Here is a 24,844-nt window from a genome sequence, read left to right on the forward strand (position 1 = left end):
TGTTTGGCTGTTTGTTTAGGCTGTTGGAGAGAAAGAAGTGAGAGAGGCATTTCCAGAAGCCACTATCATAAAACCGTCGGACATCTTTGGAAGAGAGGATAGATTTCTCAATTATTTTGCAAGTACGTTTTATTTCTTAATAGTAGAAGAAAGGATACCCGTTAACCAAGTTAAAGTTAAGCACAAGCTAACAGTGTTCTCTGACTTGATAGACTGAGGTTAGATTTTTTCTCCCTTCGCTGCCATTTTCTCACAAAGGTTATCTTTGCCTGGTCAGCACCGTCCTTCTCATGATCTTTGTAGCAGAAGCAGCACCTTAGATTCATGCGAAGAGCAGGGGTTTGGGAGTGGGAGGCCTGGATTTCCAGTTTGGTCCCGGAACTCACTAACTCTGACTTCGGCAAGTCATCGAGTGGCAGTGTCGTCCTCTGGTAAAGCGGAGATGGTCACGCCTGCCGCAGGAGGGGCGTGTGAACTCAGTGAGGCGGCGTGATCACAGCACCTGCCACATAGCTGGTGCTTAAGTGTTGGCTTCATCCGTATTTTTCACATGAAGCCTTTGCTAACTGCCATCTAACCTTTAGTTGGATCGCCAAGTCAGTTAGATGTTGATTTTGAAAGACAAAGAGGCAGGATCGTACTTTGTCAGATACATTTACTTGGTCTTCCCTTGTTAATAACAAATTCTGTGGAACATGATTAGGGATTAATAAATATTAATTTGGCCATTGTGAAACTGGAAATAGTATGTAAACTGCTTTCATGGGTAGGAAGTAGTTTATGCCTACTCTCAGGGTTTTTATTTTTTTGTTTACTAATTAGACTTGTCTTGGCAGAGAAGAGCAGACTTCTTGACAAAGTGCTGAGATTTGAGGGGTGAAAAAATGATTTTCCTGTATTTCTGTAGGAGCAGGAGGAGAGAATACATTTTTAAAGTCTATGATAAGAACCCAACTTAGCTTCTGATTCTGCTGAATTACATTACCTCTCTATGTACTCGCTTATGTGTTGGGAGAGGATTCTGACTTTTCTCCTTGGAAGTACTAAGAAAGTTAATGAAATACTGTTTTATCAGTACCTCATATATGTAGAATCACATGGTATTTGTCTTTTTGTGACTGGCTTACTTCACCTAACATAATTTCCTTAAGGTTCATCCATGTTGTAACATGTGACTGCTGCTATGAATGTGGGTGTGCAAATATCTCTTTGAGACCATGCTTTTATTTCTTTGGAGTGAATATGCAGAAGTAGGATTGCTGGATCATATAGTAATTCTATTTTTAACCTTTTAACTGCCATACTGTTTTCCACAGTGGCTCTACCAATTTATGTTTCCACCAACAGTACAGGGGTTCCAGTTTTCTATATCCTTGTCAACACTTGTTATTTTCTATTTTTTTGATAGTAATTGAGTGTAAGGTCATATCTCGTGGTTTTGATTTGCATTTCTCTAATGCTTAGTGATGTTGAGTATTTTTTCACGTGCTTGTTGGCCATTTGTATATTTTATTTGGAGAAACGTCTTTTTATGTCCTTTGCTCATTTTTTAATTGGGTTTTTTTTTGGTTATTGTAAGATTTTGGACAGCAACCCCTTATCAGATCTATGATTTGCAAATATTTTTCCCATTCTGTAGGTTGCCTTTTCATTCTGTCTTTCAATGCACAGAAGCTTCTCATTTTGATATAGTCCAGTTTATCTGTTTTTACTTTTGTTGCCTATGCTTTTGGTGTCATAGCCAAGAAATTATGGCTAACTCCAATGTCATGAAGCTTTTCCTCTGTGTTTTCTCCAAAGTGTTTTGCAGTCTTAGCTCTTATTATTAGGTCCTTGATCCTTTTTGAGTTCTTTTTTGTATGTGGTGTAAGGGAAGGGTCCAATTTCATTCTTTTATATGTGGATATCCATATAGCACCAGTTGTTCAGAAGTCTATTATTTCCCTTCTGAATGGTCTTCATACCTTGTGAAAAATCATTTGATCATATATATAAGGGTTATTTCTCTCTATTCCATTGGTCTGTCTTTATGCCATTATTTTGATAACTGTGCTATTTTGATTACTATAGTATGTAATCAATTTTGAAATCAAAATGTGAGACCTCCAACTTTGTTTTTCATTTGCAAGATAGTTAATGGCTTTTCTGGGTTTCTAAAGATTCCATATGAATTTTAGGGTGGAATTTTTATATTTCTGCAAAAAACACCATTGGGGTTTTGATAGTTATTGCATTCCAACTATAGGTGGCTTTGGGTAGTATTGACATCTTATGTTGTCTTCCAATCCGTGAACCCAGGACATCTTTCCATGTATGCAGTTTTTAGCCAACTCAGTTAAATTATTGCTATATTTTATTCTATTAGATGCTCTTATAAATAATTTGTTCTTTGAAATTTTTTGGGGAAAGCTTTTTTACCTTTACAGTCAGTCCACTTGAAATTGTTTTGGTTTATGGTGATATATGAACCATTTGGGGTTTTTTTGCCACCAAATAGAATGATTGTCTCAACAACATATATTAAATAATATTTCCATTTCCCACATATTTATGACACTGCATTCGTCATATACTAAATTCCACTTTTAAGAGCATTTTTTTTCTGGTATCACTGATTTATTGATTCCTCTGTTACTCCACTGAATGGAGTGCAGTCCAGGCTTGGCAGGAGCCATGCTTTTAGCATTGTAGAATAGAAGACAAGTGGCCAAGCCATTTGACTGCTTTCCCCTGCTCTCCATATCCTTAAATATCCGGCCTTTTTACATCCATGTGTGTTGTCTGAAAACCAAATGGCTGCTCACCAGCTTCCTCAGAGTCATCTACATTTATTTCATTATTTCTATGATGCAAAGTGCTTTGCTGACCTGGAGGAGCGGGAGATTGGTGGGTCTTACAGCAGTTTAGACCTGGTAAGAATAGTTCTCTTTTTTTCTGCCAGATGCTCGTTGGTTTGGTGGTGTACCTCTTACTGCCTTGGGCAAGAAGACAGTGAAACAGCCCGTGTATGTAAGTATCCTGGATGGAGGGCTTTGGCTGAATTCAGATTTAGGCTCAGTTTTCTGATTTTATCCTAATCCTGTAACTGTCATTTCTTCTTTGTCAACTTGCGCCAGCAGATTGCCTCTTAGTTTACCTAAGTGGAGCATGTCTTCTCTAAGTTTTCACTTGTTCATTCATTTAAAAAAATGCACCAAACTCCTAATGAACTAGGCAAGTGTCCATGTCACTGGACATGTAGAGGTATTAAGTAGACAGACACAATTGCTATTCTCAAGGTGGGTTCAGTCAGAGGCAGGTCAGCAAAGCACTTGTACAATGTGAAGAAGTGCTGTGTCAGGGAAAGGATTTTATGTAATTATATCCGAATGACACCTAATCCACACCTGAGGGCCAGGGAAGGCCTCCTAGGGGATATGACACCTCCTGGGAGCAAATCAGATGGAAGGGATTGGGGAAGAGTGTTCCATGCTAGGGAACAGTGTGTACAGGGCCCAGAGGTGGAGAGTGTGTTGGATTCCATATTGTGTTGAACAGGGGTTTCTCATTGGTGGCACAGTGGACATTTGGGGCCAGCTAATTGTTTAGGGGCTGCCATAGAATGTTCAGCAGCATCCCTGGCCTCCGGCCACCAGATGGCAGTAGTACTGCCTCACCATTTGGGATGATTAGAGTGTGCCCGGGCATTTATTTGCCAAGTGTGTCCTGGAGGCCAGAATCAGTCCCAGCTGAAAACCATCAGGTCCAAAACCATATAAAGTTGTAATTTTTGAAAATCAGAAAGGTAGAATATTGGCAGTGGTTCAGTTTCATAGTTTGCGATAGCACAGTAACGGAGAGGAAGTGTAATGTGAGGAGAGAGTGGAGAGACGACAGGCAGAGGCAAGCCAGAAAGGCCCTGACAGCCACCTGGAGACGCCTGTGTTCTGACTAGAGACAGTGCTTGGCAGGCCTTCCAGTTGGAGATTATTTAAGCTCTTCAGAAGTGGGTTCTTGAAGGGGCGTTCTGAAAATAGACAGTGCTGTTTAATGTATCAGGCTTTTTTGTTGTGATTGCTGTGGCCTGCTTTCCTTCCTCCCTCTTTTCTCTCCCCCATCTCTCATTTCTCTCTTTCAGCAATTACTTAGACATGTGTTACGATTTTTTTATAGGTTGTAGATGTATCCAAAGGAATTGTTAATACCCTTAAAGATTCAGATGCCAGAGGTAAAACTTTTGCCTTTGTTGGGTAAGTGTCTAGAGTTCAGTTTTAAAGTTGTGCTCCCTGCTAAGATGAAAGGGTTATCCTGATATACAAGAACAATAAATTTTTAAATACATCACTAACAGATTAATCTGTTGCATTTTTTACAGTGTCTCTCTTCATCTATGTTTATTCAAGAAGCCTTACTCCCTTTAGTCCTGAGGCCAGTGTGTCTCAAAGAACTGTCCAAAAGCTACCACGATCAGAATTTCATGAATTCTTACATTAAATCAGAATTTGAGGGAACCTGGGAATCAGCTTTAATAAATGATTTTTCTGTCCCCAAAGTTTGAGAACCAGTGCCCTTGACTATTACACATACTTAGCCCAGTGATCCCCAAGGATGGTTTTATGCTGTTCCAGTGATGTTTTTAATGTATAAAAGGATATTACAATAACTTCTAAAACATAGGTCACTTTGGGGAGTAAGTACAATTGCAAAATGAAATTATTTTGGGGGCCTCTCCGAGTGCCCCCAGGAGATTGGAGGTGCTGGTTTAGGGTACAGTCACTAGTGCTGTGCAAGATGGATCACTTGTCATGTGTCCTCTTTGGTGAGATTTGCTTTCAGGAAGAATGGGGCACAGGTAAACTGTGTGACTTAACCTGGGATTACTGAATCCTGTCACAGCTAAGTCCCTGACCCTTTTCCTGAATTAACTGAAACTGAAAAACTATGACTTAAATCTGCCAAATTGAAAAGTACCAAATCCACATCATAATTGGCTGAGGACCTGTCACCACAGCATCAGAAACAATGAAATACATAAGTATAAATTTAACAAAAGAGATATAAAACCTGTCTACTGAAAGTAAATCATTGCTGAGAGAAATTAAAGATGACTAAATAAATGGGAAGACATCTCATGTTCATGGATTGGAAGAGTCATCATTGTTAAAATGGCAGTTTTCCCTACATTGATCTATGTATTCAATTTAATCTTGTGAAAATTGAAATAGGCCTTTTTGCAGAAATTGACAAACTGATTCTAAATTCAAAAACCCACAATAGCCAAACCATTTTGACAAAGAATAAAGTTGGAGCCCTGAAGCTTCCCAGTTTCAAAACTTGGGAGCTACAGTTAGAAGGACTGTGTGGGACTGGCTTTAAGAATAGACATATAGATTAATTAAACAGAACTGATGGTCTAGATATCAACCTTTATGGTTATGGGTGATTGATTTTTCACAAAGGTCACATGGGGAAAAGATAGTCTTTTCAACAAATGATACTGGGATATCCACATGAAAAAAAGTGAATGCAGACCCTTACTTCACATTATATGTGAAAAATCCTCAAAGTAGATCAGAAACCTAAATATAAGAGTTAAAACTATAAAACTTTTGGGAGAAAATTTTTAAATCTTCTGGACCTTGGGTCAGGCAAAGATTTTGTAGGTATAACATCGAAAGCATATTCCATAAAAGAAAAAAAAGATAGATTAGATTTCATCAAAAGTACAAAAATTATACTTCTGAAGACACTGTTAAGAGCATGATGAAAGGACAAGTGAGATCATCAGCTAGAAGGCAGTGTGGGGTGGGTTGAACAGTAGACAGAAAATCTGAGGACAGAAGATAAGGAAGTACTCCCTGAGAGGACAGGAAAAGAGCACTTCTAGGAGGGCATAGTAGGGTGACAGAGCAGAACTGAGTCTCCCATTTGAAGTCAGTGATCAAAAATATAAGGTGAGGTGTTAGCCCTGTTGTATTTTATTTTCTCTACAACTCTGACTGGCTGGGGGTTCAGGCACAAAGAAGGTGGATACTTGGGTTAACCAGACTAGGGGTTTTACTGCACTAGAGTAGTTGAGACAGGTCTGGGGCACAAGGTTTTGCTAAGGCTATTTGCAAAAACAGACTACAATGCCGAACCATGAAGTCCAAGCAGGGAGGGACACAGGCTTTAGTATAGCTTTCTCTGTGAGCAGTGGCACTTTTTTAGGTATGACATGAAAAGCAGTCTTTGAGTCACAGTTAATGGAACACAAAGTGCTTTAGAACAGCTGCAGAGCAAGTGTATTACATGTAATTAGTTTACCCATGATACCAGCATCACTTGTCATTGTATTACAAATTGTTCGGCATAGCATATATTTTATGCCTGTAATGATTCTTTTACATCCTTCTGGAATTTGAAGGAAGCTATTTGGGAGCTTTGTCTGATAGTTCCCCTAGCTGACATTTTTGTTTTGTTTTGTTTTGTTTTAGTGAAAATATCACCTTCATTCAGCTCTCAGTTTTCCTGGGTTTTCTGAGGCAAAAAGAATTAGGAAAATGGATGAAGAGATATTTAAATGTGTTATAAGCAGTGATAATTAATAAAGCTTTGTCATAACAGTACAGAGCTATTTGGATCAGTGGAATAGAATAGAAAGTCCAGAAATAGTCTCAAATATATGTAAGAATACAGGATGTGATGTGGGTGACACTTATATGGGAAAAGGATGTCACCAGGGCAATTATTCAGCAAGTGGTGCTACATCTTTATATCAATACAAAAATGTGTTGCAGGAGGAACTTATTTTATGTGTTAAAAAAACAAAAACAAAAGCATTAGGAAAAATATTTGAAAGTCTATGTCACTGGAGACTGTAGAGGGATTTTCTAAATAAAAATGTAAGACCAAACTATAAAGTAAAAGAAATCAGTAGTTTTGATTAAATGAAATGTTTAAATTTGTGTTCCACAAAACAAACATTAAAAGGCGTGATACAAACAATAGAAGATATTTCCAACCGTATCATTAAAATAGAAAAGATTCTTTCACATCATTTATAGAAAGGGACTCGAGGAAGAAAGAGAAAAAGAAGTGTAAATGGTCAAAAATATATGAAGACTCTAGTATTACAATGATGTGAATTAAAATGTTGAGGTACCTTTTTTACCTTGCAGACTGGTAAAATTTTGTTTGCTTATTTTCTATGACTAAACTAATTTTTGGTGAGGATATAAATTGATACAACCTTTTTGGAAAGTAGTTTGGAAGAATTCAGTAAAAGTCTTAAAATTTCCAAATATACTTTGAGCCAGTTGCACTTCCAGAATGTATTACAGATACATATTTATGGATAAGTACAAATATGCATTATAAGACTTCATTAAGACATTATTTTATAAAGGAAAAATAGTTTTACTAGCTTAAATATCTCAAAACTGGCAATTAGTAAAATACAATTATGTGCAACATAATATGTGCAATCATTAGACATGCACTGGAATGTTTAGTAACAGAAAATTGTGATTTAATGTTAAGTGAAAAAGATGTTACAGAATAGGCTGACCTGCGTAACCTTATATTTACAAAAATAAAAAAAATGTGTGTATCTACAGGGATGAGAAAGATATATATGTATTAACTGTATCTTTGGTGTGATTATGGGTGGTTTTTTCTTTGTGCTAATCTGTATTTACTATGTTGCATATGTTTCCTTTTTCATAAGAAAGAATATTATTTTGTTAAATTAAGAAAGAAAATTTGTAAGGAGCAAGTCATTTGAAGAGCTGTCAATTTTCTTTTTGTAGGCCCAATCGATATGTGCTTTTTGACCTGGTGCAATATATTTTTGCTGTGGCTCACAGACCCTTCCTCCCATATCCTTTGCCACGTTTTGCCTATCAGTAAGTAAAGTGCTTCTTTCTGGGCCTTCTGAAATAGAGCTAACTCAGTATACTTGGTGGTGCTCTCACTTAGGGCTACAGGGAGTGTGTCCATTAAAGTATGTCAGTGAAATCTCTGAATCTCTAACTAGCCGATACTCCTGAAGTCCTGACCTTAGTCCAGGAAAGAATGAGGGGTGCCTAACAAAGGGAAACATAGATTCTGTGGGGGAGAAAAACAATGAGTGTTGAGAAGTGAAATTTGCAAGTCTTTAAATTCTCCAGTTAGAAACCATTAGTTTTCATTTGAAGAAGTGTCTTGCTCACAGGTTGTGTAAAAGAGCAATCAGGTTTCCTTCATTCTGTAGCACTCACCCAGCCTTGGGAAAGGGCCCCTTTCTTATTGAAGCACGCTGACCACTTAGTGGGGGAAGGAGCAGGCTGCTTACCATGTAATTGGGGAAGAACAGGCTGACTACATAGTGGGGGAAGGAGCAGACTGATCTCATAGTGGGGGAAGGAACAGGCTGACACTCACAGGGCCTGAGGTTGCCTTCTCTTCTTTCCTGGCTTCTTGGTTCACTTCTTCCCTTTGTAGGTTTAGATCTCAGGGTGATCATGTCCCACCAGTGGTCTGGTCAGGTCAGCTTTCACATCCCGTTTGCTAGAGATTGTCTTAAGAACCACCAGGGCAATCAATAGATGAATGGATAAAGAAAATGTGGTATATATACACAATGGAGTATTATTCAGGCATAAAAAGAAAAGAAATCCTACAATTTTCAACAGCATGAATGGAGCTAGAGGGTATTATGTTCAGTGAAATAAGCTAGGCGGAGAAAGACAAGTACCAATGACTTGACTCATTTGTGGAGTATAAAAACAAAGCAAAACAGGTTGAGATTAAAGATGGCTGTGTGATATAGAGGCATCCTCCCAAAACCACATATAATACGAAAATATAGTTAATACAACTAATCCTAAAAGAGCAACAAGAAAGAAGGCTGTGCCAGACTGCATACATCTGGAGAAAACAACAGACCTCATGGAACAGTGTAACATACTAAAGCCATGATCTGGTGGGACTCAAGCCCTTCCCTCACCCCAGCTCACTAGCCAGAGGAAGAGAAACACAGCAGGGAGGGGGTGGAGACCTAGGACTGCTGAACACCCAGAGATCTGCTCGTGGAGCATGAACATACATTGCATGGTGCTCTGGAGATTGGTGGGGTTGGGAAGCTAAGACAGGCGGAATACTTGGAGAGATTGAGAATCTAGCTGCTTGTGGAAAATGGGGATCCACATCTGGCTACTCTGGGACAAAAGAAAGGTGGGCAATCTGAGAAACTTCTTAACAGCGAGAGGCATGCTAAAGGGGCAAGGATTGCACAGAGCTTGCTGCTCACGAGAAAGAACAGGTGGATGAAATTGTCTGGGTGCACTCTGCCCAGCAGGTTAGGAACTTTTAGGAGCTTCAGGTGCTCCATCCCCCTGGCTGGCTACACAGCTCCAAGGCCCCCCACCATGATACGCAGCCTGCTGTGCCTTCCACTCAGCCGGCACTGGCTCACAAATCTGCAGCCCCTGCCCTGACATCAGGCCAGCCAGGCAGAGGCCCCGCCCACAGCAGTTACAAACTGAAAGCACAGGGGCTAACACCTGGGTGCTCAGCCCACTGGTTCTGGCAGTGGAGACAGGTGCAGCAGCCAGGAAGCAGGAAACAGCTATTTCCTCCACCCAGGCACCAGTGCCCCTCCCCTGCAGCCTCTGACGTCGTTCCAGGGGCTGAGCAGCTCCAGAGAGTACAGCTTCTGGGCACTAGAGGGCGCCATACACAAATAAGAAACATCAAAGGAACCTGGTTCAAATCAAAATCCCACAAACACCAAAAAAAGAGCCAAATGAAACTGAACTCATCAGTCTTCATGAAAGAGATTTGAAAATAAAAATAGACATGCTCATGTCGGTACAGAAAAATATTTAAGAACTCAGGGTAAAATTTAGGACTGATATTCAATCAGTCAGGAATGCAATATCTGAAATGAAACATACAATGGAGGGATTTAAAAGCAGATAAGATGTAGTAGAAGAGATGGTAAATGTAACAGAAATTAGACAACAGGAATACAAAGAAACTGAGGCACAGAGAGAAAAAAGGATCTCTAGGAGTGAAGGAATATTGAGAGAACTGTGTAACCAATACAAATGGAACAATATTCGCATTATAGGGGTACCAGAAGAAGAAGAGAGATAAAAAGGGATAGAAAATGTCTTTGAGGAGGCAATTGCTGAAAACTTCCCCAATCTGAGGAAGGCAATAGTCTCTCAGGCCATTGAGGTGCACAGATCTCCCAACACAAGGGACCCAAGGAAGACAACACCAACACATATAGTAATTAAAATGGCAAAGATCAAGGGTAGGGATAGAATATTAAAAGCAACAGAGAGGAAAAAAGGATCACATGTAAAGGAAAGCTCATCAGGTTATCATCAGACTTCTCAACAGAAACCTTACAGGCCAGAAGGGAATGGCATGATATATTTAATGCAATGAAACAAAATGGCCTCAAACCAATAATATTCTACCCAGCACAATTATTTAAATTTGAATCAGGGATTAAACAATTTCCAGATAAGCAAAAGCTGAGAGAGTTTACCTTGCACAGTGCATTTTGGAGGGACTGCTATAGATGGAAGTGTTCCCAAGAATAAATAGCTGTCACCAGAGCAAATAAAACCACAGTAAAGAAAGTAGAACAATTAATTACCAATGAAAAATCAAATCAAATCAGCTACCCCCAAATTCAGTCAGGGGATAGACAAAGAGTACAGAATATGATACCTAATATATAAAGAATGGAGGAGGAAGAAAATGGAGGAAAAAATTTTTATAAAAAGAACCTTTAGATTGTGTTTCTAACAGCATAGTAAGTGAGTTAAATTATACTGTTAGATAGTAAGAAGTTACCCCTAAACCTTTGGTAACCATGAATCTAAAGCCTGCAATGGCAATAAGTACATACCTATCGATAATCACCCTAAATGTAAATGGTCTGAATGCACCAATTAAAAGACATACAGTCACTGAATGGATGAAAAAGAAGACCCATCTATATGCTGTGTACAAGAGACTCACTTGAAATGCAAAGACATACAGACTAAAAGTGAAGGGATGGAAAAAGATATTTCATACAACTAATAGGGAGAAAAAAGCAGGAGTTGCACTACTTATATCAGACAAAATAGACTTCAAAACAAAGTAAGAGAGAAAGGACATTACGTAATGATAAAGGAGTCAGTCCAACAAGAGGATACAACCATTTTAAATATCTGTGCATCCAACACAGGAAAACCTACATATATGAAACAAATACTAACAGAATTAAAGGGGGAAATAGAATGCAATGCTTTCATTTTAGGAGACTTCAACACACCACTCACTCCAAAGAACAGATCAACCATACAGAAAATAAGTAAGGAGACAAAGGCAATGAACAACACATTAGAATAGGTGGATCTAACAGACATCTACAGAACACTCCACTCAAAAGGAGCAGGATACATATACTTCTCAAGTGCACATGGAACATTTTCAAGAATAGAGCATATAAGGCCACAAAAAGAGCCTAGTAAATTCAAAAAGGTAGAATCTGTAACAACCAGCTTCTCAGACCTCAAAGGTATGAAACTAGAAATAAATGATGCAAAGAAAATGAAAAAGCCCACAAACACATGGAGGCTTAACAACATGCTCCTATATAATCAATGGGTCAATGACCAAATAAAAACAGAGATCAAGCAATATATTAGAGACAAATGACAACAATAATTCAACACTGCAAAATCTGTGGGACACAGCCAAGGCCGTGCTAAGAGGGAAGTATATTGCAATACAGGCCTACCTCAGGAAAGAAGAACAATCCCAAAAGAGCAGTCTAAATTCACAATTAACAAAACTAAGAAAAAGATGAGAAAAAGAACAAATGAGGCTCAAAGTCAGTAGAAGGCAGGACATAATATAGAGCAGAAAGAAATAAAATTTAGAAGATTAAAACAATAGAAAGATTCCGTGAAAGCAGGAACTGGTTCTTTGAGAAAATAAACAAAAAGGATAAACCCCTAGCCAGATTTACCTAGGAAGAAAGAGAGTCTACACACATAAACAGAATCAGAAATGAGAAAGGGAAAACCACTATCAACATCATAGAAATACAAAAAATTATTAGAGAATACTATGAAAAATAATATGCTAAAAAGCTGGATAACTTAGAAGAAATGGACAAGGCAATCTAGAAAAAGGCAATCTTCTAAGGCTGAGGAAGAAACAGAAAATCTGAACAGACAAATTACCAGCAATGAAATTGAATTGGTAATCAAAAGACTACCTAAGAACAAACCCCTGAACCAGATGGCTTCACCACTGAATTTTATAAAACATTTAGTGAAGACCTAATGCCCATCCTCCTTAAAGTTTTACAAAGAGTAGAAGAGGAGAGAATACTTCCAAACTCATTCTGTGAGGCCAGTATCACTCTAATACCCAAACCAGGCAAAGACACCACAAAAAAAGAAAATTACAGACCAATATCCCTGATGAACATACATGCAAAAATCCTTAACAAAATTTTAGCAAACCGAATTCAAAAATACGTCAAAAAGATCGTCCATCATGTTCAATAGGATTTATTCTAGGGATGCAAGGATGGTACAATATTTGAAAATCCATCAACATCATCCACCACATCAACAAAAAGGACAAAAACTACATGATTATCTCCATAAATGCTGAAAAAGCATTTGACAAAATTCAACATACATTCATGATAAAAACTCTCAACAAAATGGTTATATAGAGGGCAAGTACCTCAACATAATAAAGGCCATATATGACACACCCACAGCCAACATCATACTTAATAGCAAGAAGCTGAAAGCTTTTCCTTTTAAGATCAGGAACAAGACAAGGATGCCCACTCTCCTCACTTCTATTCAACATAGTACTGGAGGTCCTAGCCATGACAATCAGACAACACAAAGAAATAAAAGGCATCAAGATTGGTAAAGAAGAAGTTAAACTGTCACTGTTTGCAGATGACATGATACTGTACATAAAAAACCCTAAAGAATCCACTCTAAAACTATTAGATCTACTATCTGAATTCAGCAAAGTTGCAGGATACAAAATCAATACACAGAAATCTGTTGCATTCCTATACACTAATGATGAACTAGAAGAAAGAGAAGTCAGGAAAACAATTCCATTCACAGTTGCATCAAAAAGAATAAAATACCTAGGAATAAACCTAACCAAGGAAGTGAAAGACCTGTACCCTGAAAACTACAAGACCCACATGAGAGAAATTAAAGAAGATACCAATAAATGGAAATTCATCCCATGCTCATAGATAGGAAGAATTAATTTTGTCAAAATGGACATCCTGCCTAAAGCAGTCTGCAGATTCAATACAATCCCTATCAAAATACCAACAGCATTGTTCAACAAACTAGAACAAATAGTTCTAAAATCCATATGGAACCACAAGAGCCCCCGAATAGCCAAAGCAATCCTGAGAAGGAAGAATAAAGCTGGGGCGATTACACTCCCTGACTTCAAGCTCTACTACAAGGCCACCGTAATCAAGACAATTTGGTACTGGCACAAAAACAGTCCCAAAGACTAATGGAACCAGACTGGAGAGCCCAGATATAAACCCAAGCATATATGGTCAATATACGATAAAGGAGCCATGGATATACAATGGGGAAATGACAATCTCTTCAATAACTGGTGTTGACAAAACTGGATAGCTACATTAAGAGAATGAAACTGGATTACTGTCTAACTCCATACACAAAAGTAAACTTGAAATGGATCAAAGACCTGAATGTAAGTTATGAAACCATAAAACTCTTAGAAGAAAACAGGCAAAAATCTCTTGAATATAAACATGAGCAACTTTTTCCTGAACGCATCTCCTCGGGCAAGGGAAACAAAAGCAAAAATGAATAAATAAGACTATATCAAGCTAGAAATCTTCTGTACAGCAAAGGACACCATCAGCAGAACAAAAAGGCATCCTACAGTATAGGAGAATATATTTGTAAATGACTTATCTGACAAGGGGTTAACATCCAAAATGTATAAAGAATTTATATGCCTCAACACCCAAAAAGCAAATAACCTGATTAAAAAATGGGCAGAGGATATGAACAGACAGTTGTCCAAAGAAGAAATTCAGATGGCCAACAGGTACATGAAAAGATGCTCCACATCGCTAATTATCAGGGAAATGCAAATTAAAACCACAGTGAGATAATCACCTCATACCAGTTAGGATGGCCAACATCGAAAAGAGAAGAAACAACAAGTGCTGGCGAGGATGTGGAGAAAGGGGAACCCTCCTACACTGCTGGTGGGAATGTAAGCTAGTTCAACCATTGTGGAAAGCAATGTGGTGGTTCCTCAAAAAACTGAAAATAGAAATACCATTTGACCCGGGAATTCCACTCCTAGGAATTTACCCAAGAAAGCAAGATCTCAGATTCAGAAAGACATATGCACCCCTATGTTTATTGCAGCACTATTTACAATAGCCAAGATATGGAAGCAATCTAATTTTCCCATCAGTAGATGAATGGATTAAGAAGAAGTGGTACATACACACAATGGAATACTATTCAGCCATAAGAAAGATACAAATCCTACCATTTGCAACAACATGGATGGAGCTAGAGGGTATTATGCTCAGTGAAATAAGTCAGGCAGAGAAAGACAAGTACCAAATGATTTCACTCATATGTGGAGTATAACGATGAAAGAAAACTGAAGGAACAACAGCAGCAGACTCAGACTCCAAGAAGGGACTAGCAGTTACCAAAGGGAAGGGCTTGGGAGGGTGGGGAGAAAGAAGGGGATTAAAGGGCATTATAATTTACAATCACAATATAGGTAGGTCACGGGGAAGGCAGTACAGCATGGAGAAGGCAATAACTCTATAGCATCTTACTACACTGATTGACAGTGACCACAGTTGAGGGGGTGAGGGCTCAATAATATGGATGAATGTTGAAATCACAATGTTGTTCATGTGAAACCTTCGTAAGATTGTATATCATGATAAAAAAAGAAAGAACCACCAGGACAGTTCCCTCCTTCATTTGTTTGCTCAGTCAGTCATTCTTAGATGTTTATTGGGTGCCTACTATGTCTCAGTCAATGCTCTGGGGACTCAAGAGTTACAGTAAATCCTCACAATGCTTATGATCTGTCAGAGGTGTCAGAAAAACAATGCAGTATGATGCTAATATTTATTGAGATTTCCATTTTCCAAACTACTTTGTCCTCATTTGGTACTCGTAGTAACTCAGGTAGGTAGGGAAGAGCAGGGTGTGCGTGGAAGATGGGGGCTGAGGACAAGTGTGAGGAGTACTGTCACTTACAGGACGAGCAGAGTGTGGGAAATTTATCAGAGACTGAAGAAGGTCATCAGTCCTTTAAGTGAAGATGAAGAGACTGGAAGTTTAGACACCAGCGGGGAGGGATGTGCTAAGGAGGGGGTGACTGTTTGGAGGAGAGCATCGCTGTTTGTTCACATCGGTATCTGCAGCACCTCATGCAATGCTTGGCACACAGTAGGCACTTTGTTAATATTTGTGGAGTGAAATGCTGCAGAAAAGTCAGATAAGATACGGGACTAGAAAGCATCCAGAGTTAATAGGGCGTTGTGGCAGTGGTCCCGCGCAGCAGAGGGGTGTAAGCCGCATTGCTGCGAGCTGCTTCCCTGGGTGTGCAGAAAATTCAGTTAGAGTGGACTTTGCATATGCACATGGCGTGGCCCACAGGGGACACTAGTGTAGACACCAGAAGTAATCGATTGATGTAGAACCAGAGCACGGTGTTGAAGGTTTGTACAGGGTGTTTTTATTAAGCTATGTGAGCCCAATAAAGTGCCTTTTTCTGCCATCAGAACAGGTTGTCTGCAGTCAGAAGCTTTTTATGTTCTGGAGTGCTTCTGAGCAGGCGATGGCTTCCTTTTTCATTTCTTCTGTGACTTGGGATGTTTTCCAGGTTTTTAAAAAGCTGTGGAACCCTGTATTCAGCGACTTTTTACATATAGGCCCACTAGGTCAATCAGAAGCAGAGCTGGTCTGTAGTGATGGGTGATGCTCAGAGCTTATTCTCCCGGCCTTTGCCCCAGTCCTCTGTGGGGATCCCCAGGGATTCCTAGGGTACCTCAGATGCCTAATGCCCACTGCCCTGAGGATACCTAAGTGAGGAACTTGATGACAGATAAAGAAACTCAAGTTTTCTTGAGAGTGAAGGAAAGGCATTAATCAGAGCAGGAGCCCCTCTTGTTTTAGGGTTTGTATTTGCGTCCTGATTGGAGTCTTAGAGCTTAGGCTTCTCTCCTTTGGGATTTTTTGATTCCCTTGGGGCCCCTGCTTTTAAGGGTTGTGATTTATCTCTTGCACACTGCTCGGCTTGCCTTGGGTCCTTAACAGAAGCGTATTTGGGTGTTTCAGGCTGAAATTAGATTAAATTTGACAGATTTCACTGAATGTTGGATCTGTTTTGTCAGTGGTGGTGGCTTTATTATAATTTTTAAGATTCATCATCCCTTTGGTGGAGAACAAGGAGTGCCAGCAGTTACAGAGGTCTGACTGGGTTAGCTCAAAAGTGGTTGTTGGTAATTTTCTTAGAAAGGTACCTCGTGGATTCCTGCGTCAGCAGCAGCCTGTGTCCCTGTGGTTCCCATAGGCCAGCCTGAATGTGGGGCATAGAGACACTTACCACATGTACCATATTGATTCCTTTCTCCAGACTGCTAGCACGACTCTTTGAAATGAGTCCATTTGAGCCCTGGACAACGAGGGATAAAGTGGAGCGGGTGAGTCCAAGTGTGGTGACCCTCTGCCTGGTGGATGCTGGGCAGAAAGCTGCAGGGACACTAAGTTCAAATTGATTTCTGTTTGCTTGCTGCTTGGGTTATTTTCATGCCCTTATCTGTCTTTCCTTCTGTCTAAGGCCAGCCCCTCCCCTTGTGCACTGAAGTTGTCCCCTCTCGGCCTGCCCCAGGGTGTCATTCCTCCACCGTCCTCTCTGACATTTTCAGTTTTCTTCTGTCTGGGGGGTCATTCCCATCAGCATGCAGACATGCCTTAAGAGCTCCATTGTTTTTTAAAGGCAACCCCCCCCCCCCCTTTCTGCCATGTCCTAGCTCTGGCCCTGGTGTCTGTGTCCCTTTGCACTTGAGCTCCTCAGAAGAGCTGTCTGTCCCTGCTGCTGACAGTTGCTTACCTCACTCTTCCTGTAACCCACTCCATTTAGGCTTTTATTCCCATTTGTCTCCCCAAAGTGCTCATTTCATGGTCACCTCTTCTCCCCATTCCGTGGGATCCCACAGGCAGTTCTCTGACCCCATCGCACGCCATCTGTGAACAGCATTTGTCAGGGGGGCCCCTTCTCTCTGTCTTGAAACCCTGAATTCCCCCTGTCTTCTGACTGTCCGCACTCTCTTGCTCTTCCTCCTTCACTAGGCCATGCTTTTCAGTCTCCCTTCCTGGTTCACTGTCTTCTTCCTGGTCTCTGAATGTGGGGGGACCCACAGGCTGTGTCCTCAGCCCTTTTCTATCTTTGCTGCTTCTCCAAATGACCCTCACCTAACCCCATGCCCAGCTGCCACCTGTAAGCTCATGGCCCCCACTTTACCTCCAGCCCTGAATTGTCCCCCACCCTGGTTGCAGACTCTCACGTCTGTTAGTTACATTACAGTCATCTGAAATATGACATGTCCATTAATAGAACTGCAAATCTGCTTCACTCCCAGCCTCTCTCATCTCAGTTCATGATATCACTCCTCTCTGTTGCCCAAGCCCAGAAGCTAAGAATCCCCCTGAGTTGCTCCTCTGCCTTCCCAGTCCAGACCTAAACCAGTACTGCCTGCTATGACTTGCAGTAATGGAAATGTTCTGTGATCTACCGTGTTCAAATGTAGCCACTAGCAACATGGGATTATTGAACACTGAAATGCGGCTGGTGCAACTGCACAAATAAGAATTGGATTCTGATTTTAATTAATTTAAACTTAAATTCCCCATTTGGCGAGTAGCTACCATATTGTACAGTGTAGGTCTAGGCCACCAGCAAGTATTATTGGAGAAGCCCTCAGAATACCTGCCAGATATTACCTCCCCCTCTTCCTGCCTTTTTATTCAACCTTTCACTATGAAAATGCTTATAAAAGTATTGAGAATTTTCGGCTCAAAGAAAAGTAGGGGAACTCATTGCCCCCACTGTACTCACTGTATTCCAAGTGGGCAGATCATTGCTTTCTTACTCTCCTGGCCTCCTCCTGCTCCTCCTTCCTTCTACAGTTTGGTGGACTCGAGTCCCGCTCTTCCATCCTGCTCTCCCCCACGCTCGTCCCCCTCACTGATGGTTTGCCCACCGCATGTAGAATTGTTTCTAGGGAAGATACAAAATAAAAGTACTATACCATCTCTACCTTTGAAGACCTAATGACCTTTTATCCACAAGAAGCAGCCAGATTGTCCTCTGAAGGTCATCTAAAAGCTAAAATGTAGGGAAAAATGAAAAAATAGTCCTCAGGGAAGAGATGTGAACTGGCAGCCATTACCCTCCCTTCTGACAGGCCCTGTCTGGAAAGCTGAGACTGTTTCCAAGGTGTTCCTTCTATGTCCACAAAAGATTCAGCAGAACTAATTGTCAGAATACGTCAGTGTCGTCATGTGCCTTTTAAATTCATAACTGAGGGAGTGTTGACCCAGTAGGCCGAGCGGGCTTCGGGTACGGCTTGGAGACTGCTTTATAGCCCTGGTGGGAGAACGGCCGACTCCACCAGGGGTGACGACAGAGGATCGTTGCTGCTCTGTACACGAACTCCCTTTGTGTGCTTTTGGGTAATGTGGGATCTTTGAAAGTCTCCTAGTCATTCTCCTTCCCTATAAACAAGATGGGTTTGGTATTTAGGCCTAGAGTGAGCATTAGTCAAAAGGTTATGGATTATCTCTTAGTGAGCAATGAACAAATGCAAATTATCGCCTTAATTTAGCAGTTAAAACTGATGAAGAAAGCTGTGCTCAGAGAGCAGGCCCAAGGGAGAGCTGGGGAGCGGGCTGGCCCTGCACTGGCCCCACTTCACTCCTGAGCTGCCTCAGGGCCCGTGAGCGTGACAGCTGTGCACCTTCCTCCGGGCTTACTTCTGATTCAGTCTGTGCCCTGCCTCACCTAGAGCCGGTCCTGTGCTCACGAATAGTGCTGGGACCTGTGCGCTGATACTCCTGGCCTTGTCTCTGTCCCTTAAATCCTTTCCTGGGGTCTACTTTGAGTGACTTCCAGGTCTCCTTGGAAAACGATTTAGTCTCGGTAATGGGACCCAGGCCAGCTTAAGCGTTGATGTGTTTGCTAAGGTAGCACTTCATGTCCTGGTCGGTTTTCAGCTCTGTGGTTTTTTGTTTATTCACAGGTTCACATCACAGACATGACATTGCCTCATCTGCCTGGCTTGGAGGACCTCAGTATTCAGGCAACACCCCTGGAGCTCAAGGCCATAGAGGTGCTGCGACGTCACCGCACTTACCGCTGGCTGTCTTCTGAAATTGAAGATGTGAAGCCAGCCAAGACTGTTAACATTTAGTGGCCCTTGAACTGCCCTCGGTTTTTGGTGTTTTGGTTCACCTGGCTAGTGACCAGCCCACTTTCATCAGAGAATCCTGTACATAGTGAATAAGATCCCCCATTAAAATATCTGAGATTAAAGTCTGCAGCAGCATTTTCTTTCTTGATTTATAAAATGAGAAATTCAGCCATTTGGGACTTGCTCAGAGTTTGCTTTAATGTATATACATTTAGTAATGGCATGTATGTCACCTATTCTCTGAAATGCTGAAGGATTTTAGCTTGCCTAGGCCAAGCCACTTCTAGCCTATGTTCTGGAAGACAAGGACCCTTTTTTAATGTTAAAGTATTGTGATGACTTAATACCCGTTGATTGAGGAAATTACAGTATCTTAAAACTAATCTGAATTTATTCACACTTAAGGTATTTTTTAAAAATTTACTTCAGTAACATCTGCCTACACTTAAAAAGTAACACACATAAGAACATTGGAGATGTGGAGTCTCCACTAGCATTCTGGGTCCCATGCTCAGCTCTGACCCACCCGAGGCCTCTGCCCCTGCTGGCAGGGCTGCGTCTAGATGGGTTCAGACACGTGGGTGCAGGTGGATTCTCCCTGTGCAGAGGAGGTGCCGCAGCCTCTCCAGTAATGCCTCTGCTTAGGAATTAGGGCTTTTTGTGTAAGTTGTTAATATCCCATGCAGCCAAGATCTGAATGAACAGCTTAGTGTTGGCAAATCCTTCAGGTACAGTTTGATTAAAAATTTCCGTAATTTGTGGGGAAGCCATTGGAGGTGACCCAAGGTTGGCCACTGCATGCCGCTGCAACCCAGCCCTTTGGTCTGTAAGGTGGGACGTCAGTGGGAACCCTGTTCAGGCACAGGAATGCCTGTCTGATCCTACCATCTGTACACAGACATGCGGATGTTGAAGGTGAGTTCTCTGTCCTCTGCGTGCTCCAGAGTCTTTTGTCCTAAGATGGACAAAAGTGCGCTATTCAAGTGTCCACGATCAGCATCATCTGGGAGCTTGTTAGAAATACGGGATCCCAGGCTCCACCCCAGACCTGGTGAATGCACCTCTGTACCTACAGGGCCCCTGGGAGCTCTGTGCACATGAGCGTGGAAGGCCCTGTGTACAGCAATGCTGCATCCGTGCAGTGCGATTTGGGTTGTTCAGTCGGGTGGCTGAGCCCTAACCTCCCCCTGACCTGAATCAGACTGGGGAGAAAGGGTCCAGGAAATTTTATTTGTAGTTGACTTGCCAGGCTGTTCTAATAACTAGCTCAGTGTCTAGGGAAAGGAGTGCAGCTCAGCTCCAACTTAACCTTTTTAATTCAGTTTAGATGCCTCTTGTTACATGTGGTATTCCTTTGGGCCGTAAGCCAGTGAGTAGGCACACAGTGGGCAGGTTTGATTTGAGCAGAAAGAGTCGTTCTAGAATGTACAGCATCTTCTATCTGCATGTTCCAGCAATGCTGTTTCTTGTTCTTTTTGTATCCTAACTCATGATGCTATATACTTTCTCTAAAGTCATCATTCCGCCAGGATAGTTCTGTCCTGTCAGGCCCAATGTCCCCTTGTGTATTTTGTAATGCATCCTTTACTAACCTATACGGAAGTCAAAGCCAGTATAACCAACTTAACATAATCAAAACATAATGCCTTCTCTTATGTAAATAAATTAAATCATATCAACAAATAATGAAACAACCCACATACTCTCCATATATTGATGTGTGAGCACAACCACATTGAAGGCATTGTGAAGTTGTCAGTTGCATTGGCTTGAAGTCACTATAGGCACCAAAGGAAACTGGCCTGATATGGGAGGGACAGTTGTATTGGCCATTTACATACCGTGAGCACTGGCAGGATGTCAGCTTCTGAATTAGTGAACAACTTCTTGTAAAGTTCACAACAAAGCAAAATATAATCCTCCTTAGCTTTATATAGTAATTGCATTCTTGGAAAACAGCATATACTAAACCCATATCAGAAGTCCCTTCTATCTAAAACAGACTCTAAGTTCAGATGACTCGAAGTGGGTTTTTGAAAGTCATGTGAGGAGTTTCAGCCCTTTGTTTGTGTGCTCTGACTTTCCGTGGAGTGTCTGCCCCTCCTGGTTCCCACCCACCAGGTGCCTGTGGTACCCCTGGACCATTGTGATGACCAAGCGATTCCCCAGATGCTCCCTTGGGGGTTCTACCACTCCTGCTGAGAACTGCCATGACTCTACTGTGGACATCTTTGAAAACTGCGCAGCAATCTTGTCTTGCTGGCTGAGGGATGGGTTCAGGCAAGGAGACCTGTGGTTTGCTTTGAAAATCTGAAAGAGCAGAAGTGCAAGATTTCCAGCACTTACCTGACAGTTGTGCAACAAAAGCACACACCACTCCCCTTGGCCCTCCTGTCAGCCAGGCCAGGGCACAACACAGCCCAGCCTTCCCACCTCACTTCTATTCGCCCACAGTGCATCCCTTCTTAGTGTGTGGATGACTTGTGACCAGGGACTGTGCCATGGACACAGGATCTGGGCCATTCAGATCCAGGGTGATTCTTTTCATAATAAGAGGAACTTGTTGGGTGTTCATTTATAAAGGGAACTTTCCTGTAGGGACTTCAAATCATGCCCTCCTGGGGACTCACGTGCAGCAATGTTCTCCGAATTCCATTGCACATTACCTGTTCATCACAGTCCATTCCAGCCTGTAAGACTGTACGCCGGGCGTTTACCATCACATTGTCATTTATAATTAATTTACCTCAATTACACTTCCATGATACACCAAACCCATGGACCTCTGACCCTTCTCTAAATTTCTTCATGTTCTTCCTGGACCTTCCTGTGTGACTGTTTCAGCTTTGCTTGGCTGTAAGGTCACCTCGCCTACTTTATCCTAATGACAAATGTTAAGTTCTACAACGGAAGCGCATGTGCAGTCTCCTGTGAACAACTCCCGAGAGAATGAGGAAGAGGCTGTCTCTAAAGGGGTTGAGAAAACTCCTTAGAAAATGGAGTTTTAAAGTGGTCTTGAGGAAAACCAGGTGAAACGTGTGAGCATGCCTAGCAATCCGTGTGTGCGTGGTGGGAGGTGAGCAGGAAGCAGTGACTGCGCGAAGAGAGCCTCGTGAGCGAGCGCTCAGGGGCTGAGAGAGCCAGTGGCGGTGGCCATCTGCGGCGGCGGGCAGAGCTGGCGCTGGGGGAGGCGAGAGGCGGGGGTTCAGCCTCCACCGTGGAGGTGATGCAGAGCGCTTAGTGGGTAAGCTCTGTACAGACTCGGGCTCTACATGAACTCCAGCCCTTCATAGCTGTGAGATTTGGACAAATCACCTAACCTTTCTTTCTAACCTCAATTTCCTTGTCTGTAAATGGAGATGATAATAGTAATAAAAATAACTACATTATATAGGACTGTGGTGAGGGACTAAATGAGATACGGCGTCTAAAATGCTGAGCCTGACACACAGTGAGTACTAAGTCAGCTGTTACTCTGACCTGGGAAATACCTACCATGGCCGTCTGGGTCCATACATTTGTTTCCTAACTTTGTAAGTAATAGCTACGTTTCTTGAGGGAGAGAGTGATCCTATTTTGTAAGTAATGGAAAAAGGGGCTCAGAGAAGGCAAATTACCCCATCGGTAAGTAGCTGAGCTGGTTTTCTGACTTGGGTCTATCTGGCTCACAGCTGATACCTTGCTCTAGGGAGGACTTAAGGATGCTTTGGAGAAAGACATGATCAGATTTGCATTCTAGAAGGCTGGGAATGAATGGGAGGTATAGGGAATGGAAGACATATTTGAAGAAAGCTTTCTGGTAAAGGAAAGACTGGAAAGAGAATGAGAACAAAGCAGGATGAGGGATACCAAATAAAATATTCAGGCTTAGTAAGGAGAGACTTTTATTAGAAAACATGATATGTAAGGGAGGGAAGAGACTGCTGCAATCAAAAAGAGAGACCAGAAGTGTGCGCTCAATTCTGCAGAAGCAGAGGGTGGGATGTTCTTTGGAACCAGGGTGGCTGGTCTAGAAGCTGTGGAGGGTGCTGGCTATGAGATTCTGAGGGGGTAGGGAGGGAGGGGGGTCAGAGGCCATCTGTGTCTGCTAATTGGCTTTAGCCGCAGGAAAAATAAACTGCGCTTATGTGTGTGTCAGGAGGTGGTGCTGCAGATTGGACCGAGGTGCCCATGAAGTTGGGCTGCTCCCCTCCCACAGAGGTGGGGAGGTGGGGGTGCTCTCTCCTGATGCGGACACTTCGAAGGGATGGCTCTCAGGTCCTTAAGAAAGACACTCCTGGGTTGTAATCTTGACAAGAGGCTTTAGGAAATATTTACTTGCATCTCGAAGAACCAGAGAAAGTCTGTAAGTTTCCTAAAGAAAATGCTCTAAGGGAGATCAAGGGCCCAGCATCAGGAAGAAGCCTGTGTGAAGTCCAGTCAGGCCGTGGGGACGGTAATGCCCCTGGATCGGGGGATGCAAAGTTTTGAGTATTGGATGTGCTCTGATATGACGCCTGCCTCCTTTGTGGTGCCTGGTCCTGAGGACACGGAAGGGATGGAATTCAGAGCAAAAACGGGGATTATTAGCCTCAGGATAGTGTGGATTGATAATACTAATATGAAAGCATACATTAAACAAAACTTATCCCCAACTTATTCAAAGTGCACCTTCCATTTTTGTCTCTCAGCTTTCCTTTAAAATCTGTGCATGAGAATGTGAGCCACATGAAAGCAGAACTTTTCTGCATATCCACTGCTCTGTCCCCAACACCCGAGACTAGGGCTAGGCACCCACTTTTTTTTTTTACCCCAAATTTTTCTGGTCTTGTTCAGGTGATAAAAATTTCAATTTTGTAATGCAGCCTCAAGTAGGCTCATTTTGGTCATGAGGATGCCCAGTCTCCTGGAATAAGTAAAATTCCACCTTGGGAGCCTAAATCTCCTCTCTGCTTCCCAGAAGTCCAGGAAGATGGTGTGGTGGACTACTTTTCTCAGCCTTCATTTATCTTCATCCCCAGTTTACCAGTGGAAGTTGTCCTCTCTCCAGGATGGGCTGAGGGTGAGGCGGGTGGGGAAAAGGGCCCAGTGTCAGGGAGAAGCGTCTTCGCTGGCAGATAGGTGCCTGGGCCTTCTTGGCAGCAGGTATTTAAAGCCGAATCTTGTGGGTGCTTTCATGAAAGTGAGACGGTCTGTGATGGTAATGGAAGATGTTGCAGAGGATAAAGTATTATATTAATAAAACACCACCTTTGCAGCTTAGCACAGATTAAAGTAGCTACACCTCACTGATAAGGACCTGAATGGCTGAATGAAGATGAATATTTTATGGAGGTGATGTGTGTGTGGGCTGGGAGTGTTGGA

At 41.9% G+C, this 24,844-nt stretch overlaps 1 protein-coding gene across 1 annotated transcript in view; it reads left to right on the forward strand.

Annotated features, from left to right (window-relative positions):
- The window catches only part of NDUFA9 (NADH:ubiquinone oxidoreductase subunit A9), a 33,075-nt gene extending 13,447 nt beyond the window's left edge, over window positions 1–19,628 (forward strand). The window contains exons 6-11 of the mRNA XM_036908610.2: window positions 20–122; window positions 2,942–3,009; window positions 4,153–4,229; window positions 7,770–7,865; window positions 16,666–16,732; window positions 19,331–19,628. Coding sequence (XP_036764505.2) covers window positions 20–122; window positions 2,942–3,009; window positions 4,153–4,229; window positions 7,770–7,865; window positions 16,666–16,732; window positions 19,331–19,501 — 582 coding nt within the window. The 3' untranslated portion in view covers window positions 19,502–19,628. The remainder of the gene's footprint in view (window positions 1–19; window positions 123–2,941; window positions 3,010–4,152; window positions 4,230–7,769; window positions 7,866–16,665; window positions 16,733–19,330) is intronic.
- Window positions 19,629–24,844: the final 5,216 nt, after the last annotated feature.

Source organism: Manis pentadactyla, chromosome 14 (assembly GCF_030020395.1).
Source record: "Manis pentadactyla isolate mManPen7 chromosome 14, mManPen7.hap1, whole genome shotgun sequence".
NCBI classification, from domain to species: Eukaryota; Metazoa; Chordata; class Mammalia; order Pholidota; family Manidae; genus Manis; species Manis pentadactyla.